General features: G+C 34.6%; 1 protein-coding gene across 2 annotated transcripts; it reads left to right on the top strand.

The window, feature by feature from the left end:
• Nucleotides 1-6,711: 6,711 nt before the first annotated feature.
• LOC128203057 (leucine-rich repeat-containing protein 71-like) lies at nt 6,712-20,546 on the top strand. 2 transcript variants are annotated; one of them, XM_052904312.1, is made up of 7 exons: nt 6,712-6,916; nt 9,749-9,784; nt 13,378-13,422; nt 14,815-14,894; nt 18,095-18,203; nt 18,955-19,067; nt 20,071-20,546. In XM_052904312.1, the coding sequence occupies exons 1-7, from the start codon at nt 6,844-6,846 to the stop codon at nt 20,209-20,211; spliced, it is 597 nt and encodes a 198-aa protein (XP_052760272.1). In that variant the 5' UTR covers nt 6,712-6,843; the 3' UTR covers nt 20,212-20,546. The 2 variants fall into 2 exon arrangements, with proteins under 2 accessions (XP_052760272.1, XP_052760273.1); XM_052904313.1 differs by lacking the exon at nt 13,378-13,422 and having other exon boundaries at nt 6,715-6,916.
• The last annotated feature ends 345 nt before the right edge of the window (nt 20,547-20,891 follow it).

Genomic DNA, 20,891 nt, shown 5'->3' with positions numbered 1-20,891 from the left:
CAGTTATTAATTATAATTAAATCTATAACGAACAATGCATTATAAGCACAGTTGGCGGAAATAACCGAAGATTGCCGTTAATCACCGATCGGAGATTCGGCGGAATTTTCCTATATTTGCCGAGCGCGCGCTAAGGATTGTGGGTAAATTATTATTTCTTATCGTTTCACTGACAGTTGCAAGTCCATGGTTTATAGGTCCGCGGTAATACTTAGCATTTATTTTTGGTCTGCAATACAATTAAGACAACAGGTTGTCACCATTCTTGAGCCTGGCACGGACTTATAAATGTTAAGAAGGCAAAAAATAAATGCTAAATTTTAAGTGTTGAGCACAAAATGCCTCTAAACAAGCAAGCTTCTAAATAACCCACTTAATTAAACTAATTAATGACAAAATTTTAGCAGTTTGGTAACAATATATTATAAAATTTAGAGCAATTAAGAAAAACAACCAAAATGTACTAAAATACTGTTATTTCATGTTGCATTAGCATTTAATCATTTAGGCATAATGTTTGCTAGAAGTACTAGATCACATTAAATAGGGTTAATACCATATGGTTCCAAAATAGCAACATCAAATTATAATGGCTTTGGTACCTTCTACAAAAACGGTTTATTCAGGAAAAAGCTGCACTCTCTCAGAATTTTTTAACCTTTTGACATTTTTTATTTTTTATCTTTGAATAAGCCAAATTTTGCATAGATATCTGATATAACACATCTGATTAAAGATCAGATCGCAGTGTTTAATATTTACATTCAAAAATTGATGTTTCATGGTTAAAAGTCTTTCTTACGCTTACAGAAAATCTTAATTTACGTCAGTTTTCAAAACAATTTAAATCACTGCTCTATTGTGAGATATCTTTAAGCTATAAGAATTGATCAATGCTAAAACAAGCGTATTCTGAGACAAAATTTAAAAATGTTACCAAATCAGTCACTGTAGGAGTGCAGCATTAACACTATAAATATTATTTAATGTTGTAAGTATTTATGTAGTCAGCATTGTTTGCTATCGTAGATCATAAATTGTGGGGTTACACAATGCCAGAGGCCGGGGCAGATCCAGAATTTGACGCTAGAGGGGACGTTACTTAGGGGCGTAACCTTTTGACTTGCGCCCTTCCCACAAAACCGAAATTTATTTGGTTTAAAATGTTGGCAGGCGGGTTCTAGTCTAAAATGGTGATTTTAGTGGAGGCGTGCACTGGATGCCTCCCTCTTAATCCCCTAGTTAACTCTAGACATGTTATGTTTATGCACCAGTCAATTGTAACCATGGCCCCCCTTGGTCAGGGGAATAGTGGGGATTTTGACTTTTGGTCCAGCCTGAACCCCTGTTAAAATCTCCGCTGTGCGGAGATAAATTGCTGGTAAAATTCCAGCCAAAAGCTCCCGCACCCCTGAGGTGCATCCTAGCTAATTGGCCTATTCCCCAGTATTTTTGGCGCGAAAACAAAACCACCGCAGTCACTTGGCACTGCGGGGCCACCTGGACGCTAAAAACAAGACCAATTTCCCCTGCTATCCCTGATATACCCCCAGACCTGAGGGGCTGTGATTACAATAGACTTAAGGTGCATTATGTTGTATGACTATTTGTAGTCATTGTTTGGTGTCTTAGATCATTTAAAGGTCAGCCAAGGTCACTCACATGGTCAGGTAGTCCAAAACATGACCATAGTAAGTTTTGCATGTTAAAAAATACAAGTCTGAATATAGATTATACTTACTGTATATAATGCATGAAATATAGTCACCTTAACCTGATGCATAAACAAATATTGTTTGGTTCTGGTTTCCAAAAGTTGTTTATGCCCTGACCCGAAAACTTTTTTATTGCCATGAGAAATATTTTATCATTTTTTTAGAAAGAAATAAAAATAAAACATTTATACCAGTGATGCTTAAAGTGATTGTTCTGATGTTCTTAAAAAAATAAAGCATATAATTTTATTTTTTTGGTAACAGAAAAATCTCAAGAAACAATTTTTGCCTGATAAAAAAAATGACCTTCCTACTCTACTTTTGGGCTAGAAACCAGAAACAATCATGTTATTTTTATGCCTTATCATATAGTTAGATAAATTTAATGAATTTTGATTTGCTAATGTTTTTTCTAGGATCATATATAAATAATTGGAAATTCATACTCCCTTTTGCTATTTTCTTCAGCAAATAATTTCATGTTTTGGCAAATGGAAACTGGAGCTTTCAATATGTTTTGGCAAATGGAAACTGGAGCTTTCAATATGTTTTGGCAAATGGATATTGGAGCTCTCAATATGTTTTGGCAAATGGATATTGGAGTTCTCAATATGTTTTGGCAAATGGATATTGGAGTTCTCAATATGTTTTGGCAAATAGTTATTGGAGTTCTCAATATGTTTTGGCAAATGGATATTGGAGTTCTCAATATGTTTTGGCAAATGGATATTGGAGTTCTCAATATGTTTTGGCAAATGGTTATTGGAGTTCTCAATATGTTTTGGCAAATGGATATTGGAGATTTTAATACATTTTGGCAAATAGGTATTGTTTTTTGGCAAAACTCTTTGCAAAATATCTTTCGCAGGTAACCCAACCAATTTTGGCATATGTATTGATATTTCAATTTGGCAATACTTTTTGGCCAACACAATTCAATAGTAGGATTTGCATTATATTTTGACAAATGTAGAGAGCAGATTAACAATATGTATGACAAATTTCAGCTATCCAATGCAATTTGCTAAATAGATATTCCAGTAGTAATGCAGTTCGCCAAAAACGTATTGCTTATAATGTTGCAAAGAAAAAAAGTCGAGGTATTGTCATAGCCTTAGGTCGATTTTGTTTGAGTCCTCATGCATCTAGTTATAATAGTGTAAATACTTTCAAATTGGCCATAACTCTTGTTCAAGATATTCAACTGAAACTTGGTACACTTGTTGCAAGAGACACACATGTAATAAGCATGGGGCATAAGTTATGCCCCTTTTATGAATGAAAGAACAGACAGGTATTGTCGTTCAAGATATTCAAATAAAACTTGGTACACATGTTTCAAGAGACAGTTTGCACATGTAAAGCATGGTGCATAAGTTATCCCCATTTTATGACTGATAGAACAGACAGGTGTTGTTGCTTGCTCTGTGGTGCTTTCTTTCCTGTTATGGTTTAAATTAATGCTTCTAGTGACTAGATAGGCCAAAAAATGGTTTAGTTAGGATTACATCCATTTCAAAAACAGGGTAGGTACATTAATGTTTCATTTTTTTATGCTTTATGTAAGAATGTTCTTATCATCATTTGGAAATGGCATTTAAGTTATTTATTTTTATTCATTTTTCTTTTTTTACCAATGGACTACCAAAACAGTAGAATCGGCGCCTATTTTCATAGGTACATGTAGTGTCAGGTAACTTGAACCAAACTTTTTTTAGGCCTTATAAGGAGGTACAAGACTTGGGATATAATTTTGTTAGCTCCTGGACCAGTTAAAGAACCATCACAGCATGCATTTTGTACCACAATCAGATGGCATATAATCAAACAGTGAACACTTATATATATCCCATCTCTGCTGCAAACAATTTCAGGATCTTTTGCAAAGCCAGGCGAACCTCATATGTGTTAGTATAACTCATGAGCAATTTCATTGGTTTGTAAAATAACCCCTACCCTCATTCTTACATGCAGTTTTGTGGGTCAAACCAGAATGTGCTACAAACAGTTTTTTATGCCTAAATACATTTATTCTGAAAACTATCATTATTATGTTGCTGTTTATTAACCCTTTCCTTCATTGCGGAGGCCCTTGCCACCTCAGCTGCTTCTAATTGTTAAATACTCCCGTTGTTATATAATTTGAAAGTAAAAAGCGAATCAATGAGGTCAAGGATTGAAGAGTAAAAATGCATATTTATGAGTCTATGGATAGAGATATCTATGAGGTGATGGATAGAGAAGTGAAAAGGCACATCTATGAGGCTATGAACAGGGGTATCTATGAGGTAATGGATAGAGAAGTGAAAAGGCACATCTATGAGGCTATGAACAGGGGTATCTATGAGGTAATGGATAGATAAGTGAAAAGGTGTATCTATGAGGCTATGGTTAGAGGAGTAAAAGACATATCTATGAGGCTTTATGATGGAAAGAGTTGAAAAGGCATATCTATAAGGCTATGGTTAGAGTAGTAAAAGGCGTGTCTGTGAGGCTATGGAAAGAGTGGGAAAAGCATATCTTTGAAGCTATGATTAGAGGAGCAAAAGGTGTATCTATTAGGCTATGGAAAGAGTGTCAAAGGCATATCTATGAGGCTATGAAAAGAGTTTAAAGATATATCTATGAGGCTATGATTAAAGAGTAAAAGGCATATCTATGAAGCTATGGTTAGAGGAGTAAAGGCATATCTATCCAGGGTCTATGATTAGAGGAGTAAAAGGTGTATCTATGCAGTGTCGCGTAATGCCAACGCTCACTTAACTTTCGTGATAGTTCGTTCAGTAACCAACCATTAACTGTTCAAGTGTTCTAAGTCTTTATTGTTCCACGTTCTTTCTAAGTAGAATAATCAGTATATAATACAGCATGACATTTAAGGTAATCCCACATCCTAACTGCCGTCCATTAAGGACCCAAGGCCGGTCTCCTTGCCGTGCCTAACCTCACTCCAACTCTCTCTACATTAAAACATGCGTTCATATATACTGCTGATTTCGTCTAGTTTGTGACAGGTGTGCATATCTAATTTCTTGTTATATACAAAAAGATGTATTCTACAGTCATGAACTGTCACGCTAATTGGTCTAATAGCCAGCGGCTATCACGAACTGTCAGCATCTAAGTAAATCTACATTTGATCACCATGATGAAGTATTTGCTTTTTTGTTACAAATAAACTTTGAATTCTACTATTGATTTTAGTTATTACTTTAAAGTGTTTCATACGTAAGTTTTATGTTACGTGACACTTTAAAGTGTTTATACTACGTTACGCGACAGCAGCTATGAAAAGAGTGTAAAAGGCGTATACATGAGGCTATGAAAATAGTGTCAAAGCGTATCTATGAGGCTATGAAAAGAGTGTAAAAGGCGTATCTATGTAGCGATGGAAAGAGTGTAAAAGGCTTATCTATGTGGCGATGGAAAGAGTGGAAAAGGCGTATCTATGTGGCTATGGAAAGAGTGGAAAAGGCGTATCTATGTAGCGATGGAAAGAGTGGAAAAGGCGTATCTGTGTAGCGATGGAAAGAGTGGAAAAGGTGTATCTATGTAGCGATGGAAAGAGTGGAAAAGGCGTATCTATGTAGCGATGGAAAGAGTGGAAAAGGTTTATCTATGTAGCGATGGAAAGAGTGTAAAAGGCTTATCTATGTGGCTATGGAAAGAGTGTAAAAGGCTTATCTATGTGGCGATGGAAAGAGTGGAAAAGGTGTATCTATGTAGTGATGGAAAGAGTGGAAAAGGTGTATCTATGTAGCGATGGAAAGAGTGGAAAAGGCGTATCTATGTAGCGATGGAAAGAGTGTAAAAGGTTTATCTATGTAGCGATAGAAAGAGTGGAAAAAGCGTATCTATGTAGCGATGGAAAGAGTGGAAAAGGTGTATCTATGTAGCGATGGAAAGAGTGGAAAAGGTGTATCTATGTAGCGATGGAAAGAGTGTAAAAGGTGTGTCTATTTAGCGATGGAAAGAGTGTAAAAGGCGTATCTATGTAGCGATGAAAGAGTGTAAAAGGTGTGTCTATTTAGCGATGGAAAGAGTGTAAAAGGCGTATCTATGTAGCGATGAAAGAGTGTAAAAGGTGTATCTATGTAGCGATGGAAAGAGTGGAAAAGCTGTATCTATGTAGCGATGGAAAGAGTGAAAAAGGTTTATCTATGTAGCGATGGAAAGAGTGAAAAAGGCGTATCTATGTAGCGATGGAAAGAGTGTAAAAGGCGTATCTATGCAGCGATGGAAAGAGTGGAAAAGGCTTATCTATGTAGCGATGGAAAGAGTGGAAAAGGCTTATCTATGTAGCGATGGAAAGAATGGAAAAGGCTTATCTATGTGGCGATGGAAAGAGTGTAAAAGGCGTATACATGAGGCTATGAAAATAGTGTCAAAGCGTATCTATGAGGCTATGAAAAGAGTGTAAAAGGCGTATCTATGTAGCGATGGAAAGAGTGTAAAAGGTGTATCTATGTAGCGATGGAAAGAGTTGAAAAGGTGTATCTATGCAGCGAGTGAAAGAGTGTAAAAGGCGTATCTATGTAGCGATGGAAAGAGTGGAAAAGGTGTATCTATGTAGCGAGTGAAAGAGTGTAAAAGGCGTATCTATGTAGTGATGGAAAGAGTGGAAAAGGTGTATCTATGTAGCGATGGAAAGAGTGTAAAAGGCGTATCTATGTAGTGATGGAAAGAGTAGAAAAGGCGTATCTATGTAGCGATGGAAAGAGTGTAAAAGGCGTATCTATGTAGTGATGGAAAGAGTGTAAAAGGCGTATCTATGTAGTGATGGAAAGAGTGGAAAAGGCGTATCTATGTAGCGATGGAAAGAGTGTAAAAGGCGTATCTATGTAGTGATGGAAAGAGTGGAAAAGGAGTATCTATGTAGCGATTGAAAGAGTGTAAAAGGCGTATCTATGTAGTGATGGAAAGAGTGGAAAAGGCGTATCTATGTAGCGATGGAAAGAGTGGAAAAGGTGTATCTATGTAGCGATGGAAAGAGTGGAAAAGGTGTATCTATGTAGTGATGGAAAGAGTGGAAAAGGTCTATCTATGTAGCGATGGAAAGTGTGGAAAGAGTGTAAAAGGCGTATCTATGTAGCGATGGAAAGAGTGGAAAAGGTGTATCTATGAGGCAATGGTTAGAGGAGTAAAAGGAAAGGATAAAATAAAACAGAAGTGTCTCAGTGAATGTGTGTTTGACATTCAAGGTAATTTTTATAATGGACATAGTCATTCAAATTTAGAGAAACTTTATAGATACCAATTCCTTTCGATTTGAAAAAAAGTCAAATCTTAATTTCAAAAAAGGCTTGAAAGGTTTCAAGAATTTGTGATCTAACCTTTATGTGTATGGATAATTATATAAAGTTTAATTTTTTTACCATGTATTACATTCTGGTTTAGCACATACAAGCCCCTGAGAGACCACACGGACCCTGATTACAAACCATCAAGTATGCCTTGAAAATGAAACAAGAAATTAATATTCACTGTTTTTATAGCATGGGTAGGCATGATGCAAATAGCAGGAATGTTAACAGGTAGGGAAAACACATGTTTAATATCAAAACAACAAAATGTAATATCCACGCACGCTTTTAAAAAATCCCTTTGACTCCCATAATGCCCCCTGACCTTTGAAAGCCAAGACGTCCAGTTTGTATTTTACTGCAATCCATTTCATTCATATATCAATGTTTTGGAACTGATATGACATTGCATTCCTTCATCTTTCATGTCTGTCAGAGAGTAAAATGACACCAACTGTTTATACATTAAACATTGTTGTGTTTGCGTCACGTCTATAACCTTGCCCAAATGCTCAATCGCTAAAAAACGAAACTGTTCATCTTACCATTGTTATTGTCTGGGTTTTTTAATCTGTTACCGTATTTTTTTTATATCCATTGAATGTGTTTCCTTTTGTTAAAGACAAAATTCTGTGTGATGTGGTTTCCTTCTGGATCTTATGAAAACAGTGCATGACCCAGTAAAAATATTCTTGGATTTCCAGTGGTATACCATAACATTCCAGTGGTAAACATAAATCATTGGTAATCCAGTGGAATACCACATGATACCAGTGGAATACCAGTGCATTTCAGTGGTAAACATAAATAAATTGGTATTCTAGTGAATTACTAACCACGTAATACAAGTGGAATACCACTGCATTTCAGTGGTAAACATGAATACACAGGTATTCCAATGAAATATCACATAATAAAAGTGGAATACCACTGCATTTCAGTGGTAAACATGAATACACTGGTATTCCAATGAAATATCACATAATAAAAGTGGAATACCACTGCATTTCAGTGATAAACATGAATACACTGGTATTCCAATGAAATATCACATAATAAAAGTGGAATACCACTGCATTTCAGTGGTAAACATGCATACACTGGTATTCCAATGAAATACTACATAATACCAGTGGAATACCACTGCATTTCAGTAGTAAAACACAATTACACTGGTAATCCAGTGAAAAACCTATGGTAACCAATAATCAAAAGTGGTATATTCCACTGGTCATATTTATACAAGTGGTATACCACTGGATTTCCAGTGAACATAGTGACGATAGAGATTGGAATAAGGCCGATTCGAAGTACACTGAATTTTAGCCAATGGCATACCTTTTTGAAAAAAGGTTCCATCAAAATTGATTTGATGATATTTGTTATGTGTGAATCATAGGTTTTTTATATTTGAGGTTAGATAATGAATTTCTAGGGCATGCATTAAGTTTTCAATGTTAGATGCAAAAGGACTCCACGGAGATAATTGCGGGGAAACTTTGTGACGCCCTAATTAAACATATTTGTATATTTACTTTACCTTTTGTCACGATGAAAACAGTTTAAACAAACCAAAGACTAGCTTAATCGTTAAATGTCCATAGTGATTTTAATTTTAAACAGGGGGTAGTCAATTTGTCTTGAATAGATTTGTCTTGAATAGAATTTGTATATTTTCAATTTCAATCTTTTGAAGATTGGTATTATGATTGGACAAGATGTGACTTCAACAGAATCTGTTCCTGCTAGTTAATTTTAAATCATTATGGACATGAAGCACTGTTAAGTTACCCATTAACATTATTTTGTTTCTCCCATTTTCGTATTTCTTTTTCATTCTTTTCATTATTGTACTATAATACTATAAATTAAAAAAAATTTTTTTTCTAAATTTCATAATTATTTTTGTTTGACCAAAAAACATGTTTATATTTTAGTGATTTTGTAATGATATATAACGTAATAATACTCATTCCGTAAGAGCTGAGTTTTTCGCCATACATCTTATCATGCAATTTCATGAAGAAACCATCCATTCTGTGTCTTAAAAATACCCTTGCTAATTGTTGTTTTATTTGCTAATTAGCGTTTGCTAAACTGTTGTTTACGTTAACTCTGGTTGACACCGTTTTACCAATAAAAAGTAATATTTCGTTTCTATGGCACATTTTTTGGAACGGCTGTGGAGTACACTACTCTCATAATCGCATTTAAAAAAACTCATCACATATTATGTATACCACTGACACTTGTTTAGAAGATGAAAAATAAACGCTAAATTTCTTAGTGCTCAGTGCAAAATGCCTATCAAATGCCCCTATACTCAGTCTCAGCGCATGCCCCAGCTCCTGTATAACTCACTCCATGAAATAAATAATGACTAAATGAGAAATTGGCAGTTGTTTACATACTTTATGAAAATTTGCCAGTTGTAATCTGCAAAATGGATTTCTAGCTGTCAGAACTCTTCAAAATGATTAAATATGAATCGGTCCAGTGATCTCGTTGGTAGAGGCATGAGTCTGAACACTGTTTCCTTCTAGGACAATATTTTGTGGTATTTAACTCTGGAAAAAAGTTTATTTTGGGAATGACTGCAATAAAATGGGATCTAAAAAAAGAATTAAATGTAGCGGTGCCTGAGAATCAAAATATTATTTTTCCTTGGCCTAAGTGTGCTGTGCTATTCACCAATGGCTTGTTGTTTTATTTTTGTCCCGTCGTGTCTAGGCGGTGGAGCAAACGTAGGTGGTAGAAGCTCGGGAGGTAAGTTGTCTTGTTACAAGCATGTAATCAGAGTTTATTATATGTTTTTATGTGCTTTATATTTATCATATATTCATTCTTTTTTATATATATGAGAGGGTTTTTTTTTATAATTATTGTTTATTTTATACCTGTTGAATTTCCATTTATATTATTCAGGTGTTCTTAAGTTCAGGACTTCAATCCTGAAAACAGGATTAACAGCATTTAACTTCAGAGTATTGTTTAGTTTTAAATCTGTCATTTGCATTAAAAACAGTATAAAGAAATTTTGAAAATTACTTTTGACTTTTGAAACAATTTCACAAGAGATGTATAAGCCTTAACGCTGCTTTGGTCATGAATAACTCTACTGTAAAAAGACTCCAGGCTATAAGTGAGGGTTGAGATCTTTTTAGCTGCTAAAACCCTTGACTATTGTAAGATTAAAACATAAATTATAGAAACCAGAAAGAACCTGTATATCACGCTGTGTTTTATGGTTCCGTATCACACAGTTATTGATAAGTTTTGTGAGTGTACGCCAATCAATTTCCGCTTTATTTTAATGGGAAAGAAAAACGACGGTCTGTTATCAAAATTTTAAGGCTTTTGTAAACCAATCCATGCATCTTCATTATTATAATGAAAAATACTTAAAAGGTATGAAATTAAAGAAATGCTTTGTTTGCTGTTGATCTGTCGGATTGTATCACTTCACGTTGATAGCGTAAATACGCATTGTACTCAATGCCCTTTGGTCTCATGCAATATGGTCTTTGCCCAAGCAGCCCAAAGTGATACATTCCCACAGATTATCCAACTATCATGATATGCCTTATTTATTGCCTTAATTGTTTCTGAACAGAAGTTTTTAAAGGGACTTGACACTTGGCAGATTTCGTTATGCTGACCATCTTGGGTTTTTTTGTCCTGAAGTCTGTGTTATGAATTTATTTTCTAGAATAAGGAACAGGTTTGATAAAACATATTTTTAACCAGGTTTTCGCAAAGTGAAGCCTTGTTATTAGAATGACGTATGTCGTTGTTCAGACTTGATGGCTTGCAGCTGGCAAGCTGAGTTTAGCGTCTTTAACTCACCTATGGTTTGGAAAAACTTATGTCAAGGTTGACTTATTGTGAGCAAATTTGGTATGTTGGAAGGGTTTATGGAAACCATTCATAGGATTAGATTTGAGGCCCTTTATATAATGCCTAGGTCAATAATAGAAAAATGGTTTAAAATCAATATCTTGATTCTTCAGTTATGGTTGTCTTTTATCATCACCAAACTTGGTATGTAGGAAGAGTTTATGGAGACCTTTCATGGGATCGAGTTAACAAGCAAAAAATCAGCTTACCGGTACTTATATCATTCTCAAAACACAGGCTGAAGTTTTTCTGTCTATAATTAAAGCCTGATTATGACTCGCATTGCGGCGGTTCTTGTTAATAATTCAAGTGTAAATTCTGCCATGTTTGTGAATATTTTATCTTTTAACAATTGGTACATGCTTTATCATTGTACATGTTTTAGTTTTATATTTAATTTACACTCTTGATAAAAATTTTGCTTTCTAGATCTCTGTCCAATAAAATGAGAGAATTAAGTCCCTTTAAAAAACACTGTTTTCTGAAATAATAGCATGTCATATTGATAGTTTTATTTCTTTTGATTTTTAATTTCATACCAAAATATTTGAGATATTGATATCATTTTCTTTTAGCAGCATAAAAGTGCTTTGTTAGTCTAAGTTTGCTTTTATTTAATTTTTTGGCAACATTTTATCTGCTTGTAGGAAATATTTTTGCATCCCAATTTTATCTGCACAAATCTTTACCTTTTATTTTATGCTGAATAGGTCATTTATGAAGATTTATCAGTGAAATGAAAAATTATATTTCACTGTATCATTTAGCAGTGAAATAACAATTTGATATTTTTCACTCTTTTTTTTCCGGCACTTCCAAATCAAATTTATTAATACCAGCGTGCACATTGGCAAGGACACAATTTTAATGATGTCATATCCTGAATAACAATTATATTCACATACCCTTTGGTGCGTTTTTCTGAAAAACTACAATTAACTGTCTTTTTATATCCTTTTAAGGCATATAATTAAAAGAAAATTGATTTGTTTCCATGTAAGATTGCAATATATTTCACATTGTTAACACTAAGCCAGCGCAACGTATTTACGCATGTGGGTTACATTAATTTGAAAAATTATGGCCAAAAATGCCATCAAAGTCGAGGTCTTAACTTAGCTAAAAAATGATATCAGAATAAAAGAAAGAGCAGCTAAAGTAAGCATAATGCTTCTCTGTGCTAGATAGGTTACTGAGTCTAAATAGGTTACCGAGTCTAAATCAATCACTTGATAACTACAAAGTCGGCAGCCTCGAATCTATAAATCCCTCCAAATACACCTCAGACCTCAACATCATGGTAGTTCCATTTTCCTATTTTTTCCTGGGGAGGCCCCCAAACTCCTAAGCGGCTACAGGGATATTCCCGCTCCCACACCCGCCCCCTTTTGTGCAATAAAGCCTGGCTACGCCCTGATAAGTAAATAATTCACTTATGTCTTATAATAAACCAATGGTGAAATATAGAATGTGGTGCTCACTTCGTGAAATATATTGTGATCTCATATACTGTACTGAAACAAACCAATAATCCTGTATACCATAAATGCACTAAAAATTCAAGTATATTTTGAACCCATACTTGGTGTTGATAATATTGCTCATTTTCATCCTGGCTCATTTCTGTTTACATGTTTGTGTTCTGTTTTTTGTTCTTTTATCATCCAATTATTTGTTTGGGAAAAAATATCATTTTACACAACAGGGCTGAAGTGGAAATTTTAATTATTTTCTGAAGTGTTTGGCTTGTTTTAAAAAAAGAAATTCAGACGTTGACAGACTGCCAAAGGCCTCCAATTCTGCACTCAAATTGGGCCCGTTTCAATAAGATATTATAGCCAAAACCTTATTCCGCTTAAGAGTGCTCAGGTACAACTGTGCAGTGCTCCGCTTGTGCTCAGGTACAACTATGCTCTGTCCGATACACCCGCACAGTTACAGGCAGAATCTATACGATAAATGTCCTTAAAGCTGCACTCTCACAGATTGACGTTCTCACAGACTGTTGTCTTAACTTTTGTCTCAAAATCAGCTGATATTGGCATCGATAAAATATGAATTTTCCAACTTAAATATGACAAACTGTGATTTGATCTTCTCTCAGCTGCCTTTTATCACTGGTTTCCAGACATTTCGAATGCCAAAATAGGCTCAGTCCAAGATGAAAAATTAAAAATTTGTCAATACAGTCAATCTTTGAGACTTAAAGCTATCTTTATTGAAACGCAGTTAGTCTGTTTACCCCAAATTCAATGCAACACCTGGAATTTTACGATCTTAAGCCTCGCGATCTCTATTGAAACGGGACCCAGTTCTTAATGGTTTAGAATATTTTTCTTGTTTTTTTCACTGTAACATTATCTTCACTAGGTCATGTAATTGGAGTACTAATTCGAACAGGTTTGAAATGACTTAATGCTAATCCCTATACAGTGATAATTTTATCATGTATTGCTGTACAGATTCCTTACTAAGTGTGCCTAATGGTGGCTCGGGTGGTCGAAGGGGTATGTGTAATCTCCAATGGAAAGAGAGTTAATTCCTTTTAGAATTTAACTTCTTCATGAATTACCTCCCTTTGAAGACAGTTTTTCTCCCCTTGCTTGGGCTGACATGATGTACTCTTACCTTCTACATTAAACAACTTTCTTCTCTTAGATAAAGATATTCTTAGACAAAAATGTTATACTTGTATGTATATATAAACATTTTTTACATTCTCTATAAACTTATCCTACCCACTCGATCAAATGTTTGAAAATTAAAATAGAATTATGAAAAAGATAAAAAGAAGTTATTGAATGTTAGTAATTGAATGGTATTTTGAAACCCTTGCAGCAGCATGTTCCCAAAGAGTAGTGTTTGCTGTAGCTTTTAGAATGAAGACAATTACAAAGGAATGTTTTACAAATTAAAATGAGTTTATATTTATTGCATGAGATCATGTTTTCCATTTCAGTTCGTAATAAATCAAGAGGTTAAACAAATCAAATATACATGTACATCTATACATTCAAATATTGAACTATTTGTATATGATATAAATTTCATTAACTTACAATTTACTGACTCGTTTTTAAGCTTTTATTGTTACTTACAATTGTCAAAAGAATTAGGTAGCCAAAACATTAAAGAATTGTAATAATGAACAACTAATTTGTGTTTCGATTTCTTCAACAAATCACTATATTTTGGCTTTTCTATAAGTTCAAACTTCAAGTAACAACGAAATGTATCAACTAATGTTTTATATTGTTAATACGTTCTATCTCAATTACCATGATTATCAAAATTACTACATGTTTTACAACTGATGCTTACTTATTATATGTTGGGCCGATCGTTAGGAACTTTGTTAAAATTAACAATGTGATTTACGAGATCGTTGTTAACTTTTGAACATGAACTACTTGCTCACATATTTAAATATAAACAAGTACATCAGTCTCAAATTTTGTTAGAAATACAGCAGATCACAAGTGTAACCATAAAGCTCCCAGAGCAGTTACGATTTAAAAGTTAACAACGACGGCGTTAACTTTGTTGTTAACTTTAACAAAGTTCTCAATTATTGGGCCATAGTATCTTTTCCTTAACTGCTGAGTTTGCAGATATACATGTATCAATAAACAGTTTAACATTCTTATTGGCCTAAACTATATATTAAATTCAAAGACACATGAATGTTTTTTTCTGAAAAATTATTTTTAAGACCCATGTAGATAACATATATACTTTAAAATTTTCATCATATTGTTTATTACTATCTATTCCAATCTCATTAGTGACAGAAATAATAGTAAATGTGCAAATTAATTTTGACATAAATAATTTTTAATTGTAATATAACTTTGAAGTTGAATAATGGATGTTAAATTACAAATGTTATATTTACACAGCTTCAATAGCGGCAGACTCGAAAAAGAAGGGTGGTAAACCAGCCAAGGGCCAGGGTAAACCAGCTACCCAGGAAACAGAGGTATGTTACATAACTATCCATATATGGTGGTTTTAGTTATCCATAAGCAGCCAATGCCAATGGTTTGAAACTTGGTTAAGTTGTTCACAGCTAGGTTATCTTTTGCTCAGTTTGCACATTAATTAAAATGATTTCATTGGTTAATATGATTTTTGGATAAATGTATTGACCAATCAATAAACTTTTTGGCTAACTTTGATTAAAACCAAGGAATTAACCACTTTTATCAATTGGGCTGAAGATATTTAATTATACTTATATTTTCAAAAAGCAGAATGGCTAAAATATTCACTGTTCAACCAAATCACAGAAGCGCTTCACAGTGCTGCGCGTCGTTTGCCGGTCAGTAAGTTTAACAAGAGGGCTAAACCCTACTGGTGCAAGGAGGTTAAGGTCGCACATACCATCGCGAGGCGCCTGCGTAGAATGTGGATGGCGGCAGGGCGCCCAAGGGGGAATGACCATGTGTCATACCGACAGTACAAACAGGCCAAAGCAAACTTTCGAAACATACAAAAGAAAAAGCAACATGAGAGCGAAACTAATTACTTTGATGAGCTTAACAAAACCGCTGAACTTGACTACAAGTTATTTTGGAAAACACTAAAGCGTAAAAGTGGGAAGCGTCCTGATATTTGCAGTGATTTAATTATTGATGGCACCAAGTACAGTGACGATAAAGTGGTAGACGGCTTCCAGGATTACTTCAAAAGTGTATTTGATCAGGAATACCCGCTTTCATCAAACGATATTGAAACACTAAACTGCGTAAATATTTTTGCCGCAAATGATAATTTAAACAACCCAAACTTGTTAGCAAACATTGAAATCAAGGAAATAGACCACGTTATACATACTCTTAAGAAACAGAAATCGCCAGGAATAGACAATGTTCTCAACGAACACATTATACATGGTGGCGTGATTATTCGAAATGCGCTTATCAAGCTTTTTAACTCTGTGTTACGTAACGAGAAAGTCCCAGATATATGGAAATCTAGCATAATTATTCCCATATACAAAGGAAAGGGTAAAACTAAAAGCGACCCTAACAGCTATAGACCTGTCTCGTTACTTCCGTGTACCTATAAAATATTTGAACGGATACTGCTGACAAGAATTAACAACCATGTGACCACCTCTAATTTACCATTCCCGTCGGCACAGCAACAAGGTTTCCAGAAAGGACTTAGCTGCATTACAACTGCATTCAACCTCCAGGAAACAGTTTATACACAGATTGAGAGTGGCAGTAATGCATACACCGCTTGTCTCGACCAGAAAGCTGCGTTCGATTCGGTGTGGCACGGTGGTCTATTTTACAAACTTGGACAGTTGGGAATATGTGGAAAACTTTTGCGCTTAATAATACAATCATACAGCAGTCTTAAAAAATGCGTAGTTCGCACAAACGGGAGTACATCAAAGGCCATTAACGTTAAACGCTCAGTTCGGCAGGGAGGAGTTTTGTCAACTTTTTTCTATTTAGTATACATCAATGAACTACTCGTCACACTCGAGAACAGTAACTACGGAAGCAGTGTCATGTCAGTCAAGGCAGGTAACCCATCATTCGCAGACGATATAGCACTGATTGCAGTTACCCCCCTTTACCTCCAGAAGTTAATAGACATTGTGTACTTTTATTGCAAAGACTGGAAAATGGATATAAGCGTAGCCAAATCAAGCGTTGTGGCCTTTACAAGTAAAAGGACGATACCAGTTGTAGGAATCCTTTATGGAGATATATGTATAGATCAAGCAGTCAATGTAAACCACTTAGGAATTAGACAGGATTCCAATTTAAAGTTTTCGTTAAGAATTCAGGAAAGACTGCAAAAGGCTAAAAATGCATTTTTTTCTATGGCTGCACAGGGTGTCCACCCTTTCGGAGTGAACCCTTTGGTAAGCGCCGATCTTTACAAGAAAATAATCAAGCCTATAGCTCTTTATGGTTGTGAATTATGGTGTAACCTTACTGCGCATAACATGTATACTATTGACAAATTTCAGCATTTCATTGTTAAAAAAATACAGGGTTTTCATAATTCGACAAGATCAGATATGTGTGAAGCAATGGTTGGACTGCAAAAGCTTACCTGCGATGTGATTATTAGGAAACTTGTGTTTTTACACAAGATATTAAGCCTTGATTGTAAAAGTACATGTCGAAATATTTTTATACGCAGATATTTGTCATTCATATCTTGTAACACTATCATAGAGTATGGTTTTATTCCAGATATTTGTAACACACTCTGTAAATACGATCTTTATTCTGTTATTAACAATGTTTTAGTAGATCCGACAACATTGCCGAGTAAGTATGTATGGAAAATAACTGTCAAGCAATTAATGTATAGATACGAGACTGAAATGTGGAGATACAGAATTATGACAGACTCTGACTTTGCTCGCTTCAGAATTTTACAACCAACTATCTCTCCGTCAATTGTGTAAAGGACGTGTTGTCGTGCTGCTCAGAGAAACATTATGCACGAGGTTGCAAAACAATGGTGTCGCAGCTGTCGACTTGACTCTCTAACACTTTGTCAAATCTGTAATGTCCAAACCACGGACAAAATTGTTCACCTAGTCAGCGAATGTGCAGCAACAACTGAATTGCGAACTAAATATGTGTGCGCTATTTCATGTTTCGGCATTGAGTTTGTATCAGAAATACTTCAATTGGACGAATCCATGTTTACTATGAAACTGATGGGTGCACCTTTTGCGCCACTGCTTGACAATAATGACAATAAGGACTTTCTTCTGATATCGTTCCAATTTATTAGTGACTGTCTGTCATGTGTGTAAATTGTTACGAACATATTGTATTGCTGTATGATGACGATGCCCACTAATTGGGATTATGTATGGTCACACGTTATTTGTAATAGTTATTATTATTATTTATTTGTTATTACACATTGCTGATATGTTTCTTTGAAATGCTTTAGAAATTAGATATATATATTTGTACATATCTATGCATATCTCCTTTTAGGAGGAAATAAAGATTTTGATTTGATTTGAGGCACTGTTCTTGAATGTTTCATCCGACTGGGTAACAAAAGTGTAGCTTTGATTTGCTCGAGAATCGGCAAATTAAGTGATACTCTTTTATCCACTATAATGTTGAACTTATGAATTAATATTTTATTATCTTCCACTATAACGAAGTGTTTACACTGTTTCAGACGTCTGACAGTCCCGAGTTTATAAACCCACTTCTAGAAGGAGGTGACTTGATTGATGGGCAGTTGTGGGTGGCAGGAAACAGGGTGCTCATTAACCTAAACCTTACCCGTAAGTCTATATTTAGAAACTCGGATACACTACTGCGCTAAGCTTCGTTATAATGTACCCTAGGCGATTTGGGTAGGAAAATCTCATAATCATGAATTATTACTGAGGCAGTTTCATTGGTCCCACAAGGAAACCTCTCTGGAAATCTACATATGCACAGACACTCGTAGTAATGTTTTCCTGTAGAAATGTGCTCTGGCTAAAGCTTTAATTGAACTCAGTTCGCCGGATTTCTACAAATTTTAAATCAGCTACTTAAACCACTCGCCTGCGGGGACCAAAGACAGTAAAGGGCTATTGAAGAGTATTTATTTATGACATGCTGTTTCATTGGAAGAAGAGTTGTCACCCCTGCCTCATTCATATTCATGTAAACAAGATTTTGTCAAGTTAACTTTCTCTGGGTATGTTATAATGAAGTGTAACAGAAGAAAGTACCGTGGTTACCGATGATTATTTTTAGTATGTTTGATTATCAATGATAATAATAGTTGGGGTAAGTTTGATATAGATAGTTTAAATATGGAGTCATGAATGATAGGAATAGATTTGGTAGGTTTTAAATATATATTATATTGAATATGGAGACTTGATTGACAGAAAGCTAGAGTGCCAGGAAACATGTCAATTATTAACCTGAAATTCACACATAAGTTTTTACTTTACTATTTTCAATGATATTCCATATTTAACTGGAGGGATAAGATTGAAATATTTTGTATGAAAACTTATGTTGCCCTACTTTCTCCAGGTAATCCAATTGGGGAGAGTGGCCTTGAAGCTCTTCTAAAGGCCATGCAATACCAGGCGACCTTGACATTGGACAGCCACGGAGGCACTGGACTCATGAGACTACTTGTTGGTGTGAGTAAATTTAACTTCCGCTTAAAGTCCTTGAGACTACTTGTTGGTGTGAGTAAATTTAACTTCCGCTTAAAGTCCATGAGACTACCGTACTTGTTGGTGTGAGTAAATTTAACTTCCGCTTAAAGTCCATGAGACTACTTGTTGGTGTGAGTAAATTTAACTTCCGCTTAAAGTCCATGAGACTACTTATTGAAGTGAGAAAATATCAACTTTAAATTTATGAGACTACTTATTGGTAATAGAAAATATCAACTTAAAGTTCATGAGACTACTTATTCAATAGAGAAAATGTCACCTTAAAATTAATGAAATAGCTTATTGGAGTGAGAAAAATCAACTTAAAGTTCATAAGACTAATTGTTTTTGTTAGTAATATCCATTTTAATCTATTTTATTTTGAACATTTAAAGGGACTATACACGTGATTGGCACCCAAAAAAATAATTTTTCAGTAACAAATCTCAGGACAATTATTTAATAAAATGTTTTACTCTTTGGTATCATAATTGTAAAAAAAATACCAAAAAGTAAACAAAAAATCGAGTCGGAGAACAGGTTTGAACTGAGGTCGCCAAAATTGCAGTCCAGTGTTGTATCCATTGTTCTACCAAGGTTTACGATATATATTAGGAATATTTAAGATATATACCTAACTTGATAATATCACGTGATAAATCGACTAGCCAATCACGCATAAGAATGAATTCTACTAGGTAATCTTTTTTAATGGAAAAATACGAAAAGACTGCGAAAAATAAATTAATTGTTAACTACGTGGTACTTCAGTTAGTAAGTTTCAATGCATTAATTGTACACATTGATACCAAGTTTATAACAGTTTTCGACAATTTTCTCTTTTTTTCGCTAGTTCATCATAGAATGTATAGCCCCTTGAAAGAGATAATTAATTGTCATATATTGTAAATGTAAAGAAATGTAATTGTTATTACAATACATCTTACTCAGGCATTGGAGAAAAAATGACAACTATTTTTTGCAGAGAAGCCGCAGATCAGAGCACTCCTTCAGTCGAATGACCCTCCAACGTGAACATGACGTGATGCAGAAAATCAACGACCTGATGACCCCTAAAGACCCATTCTACAAGCCCCCTCCACAGACCCCGGATGTTGAATCTTAAACTCTTCTTTTTTTAAAGTGTATTTTTAAAACGAGCTTTTAAAGCTTGTTGAACATAATGGTACTGGCCAAAAAATATTTAAGGTTTAAAATCTGCTTGTTGAAACTGTTGCCGGCAAAATCGTTCAAACAGATCTGTTTTAATTATTTAAACAATTCCTGATATTAATGAGTCCGTCCATAAATGTTTTTTCTTCATGCTTTATAGACAAACTTAAGCAAATTATTTTAATTATGTGCTAGCTGAATAATTTCTGAGAAGTAAAGTTATTTATGCAGTCTGTGATAAACTTGTTTACCTTGTGTTTTGTACGTTGTTGTATTTTCTATGAAATAAATTTGGAAATTTACAATGATGTTAGGAATTATATGTTGTGGGGATACATATTGTTTTTGCCCTGTCCGTCTGTCAGTCAGTCTGTATGTCACACTTCATTTCCGCTCAATTACTGTAGAACGCTTGGACCCAGGAACTTAATAGATGGACCAAGAAACTTCAAACTTGGTATGCAGGTTGGTCATGACTAATAGATCATTTTCCCTATGTTGGGTCTGCTCCAGTTAACGCATCTAAACAATGATAAATTATAGCAATATTCTTAAAATTATTAAGACATATTTGATGACACCAAAGAATCTGAATTAAGTAACTTAACGGTGAAGAAAGTATGGGCATTTTTT

The sequence above is a fragment of the Mya arenaria genome, chromosome 9, assembly GCF_026914265.1.
Source record: "Mya arenaria isolate MELC-2E11 chromosome 9, ASM2691426v1".
In the NCBI taxonomy this organism is placed as follows: domain Eukaryota; kingdom Metazoa; phylum Mollusca; class Bivalvia; order Myida; family Myidae; genus Mya; species Mya arenaria.
This window is presented reverse-complemented; position numbering and strand designations above follow the sequence as displayed.

What these genes read in the sequence shown, in the direction of transcription:
- LOC128203057 (XM_052904312.1), top strand. Translation starts at nt 6,844, where the DNA reads ATGGTTAGAGGAGTAAAAGGAAAGGATAAAATAAAACAGAAGTGTCTC. An exon ending in CAGCTACCCAGGAAACAGAG is followed by an intron (nt 14,895 to 18,094) that starts GTATGTTACATA and finishes ACACTGTTTCAG; the next exon opens with ACGTCTGACAGTCCCGAGTT. An exon ending in CATTAACCTAAACCTTACCC is followed by an intron (nt 18,204 to 18,954) that starts GTAAGTCTATAT and finishes TACTTTCTCCAG; the next exon opens with GTAATCCAATTGGGGAGAGT.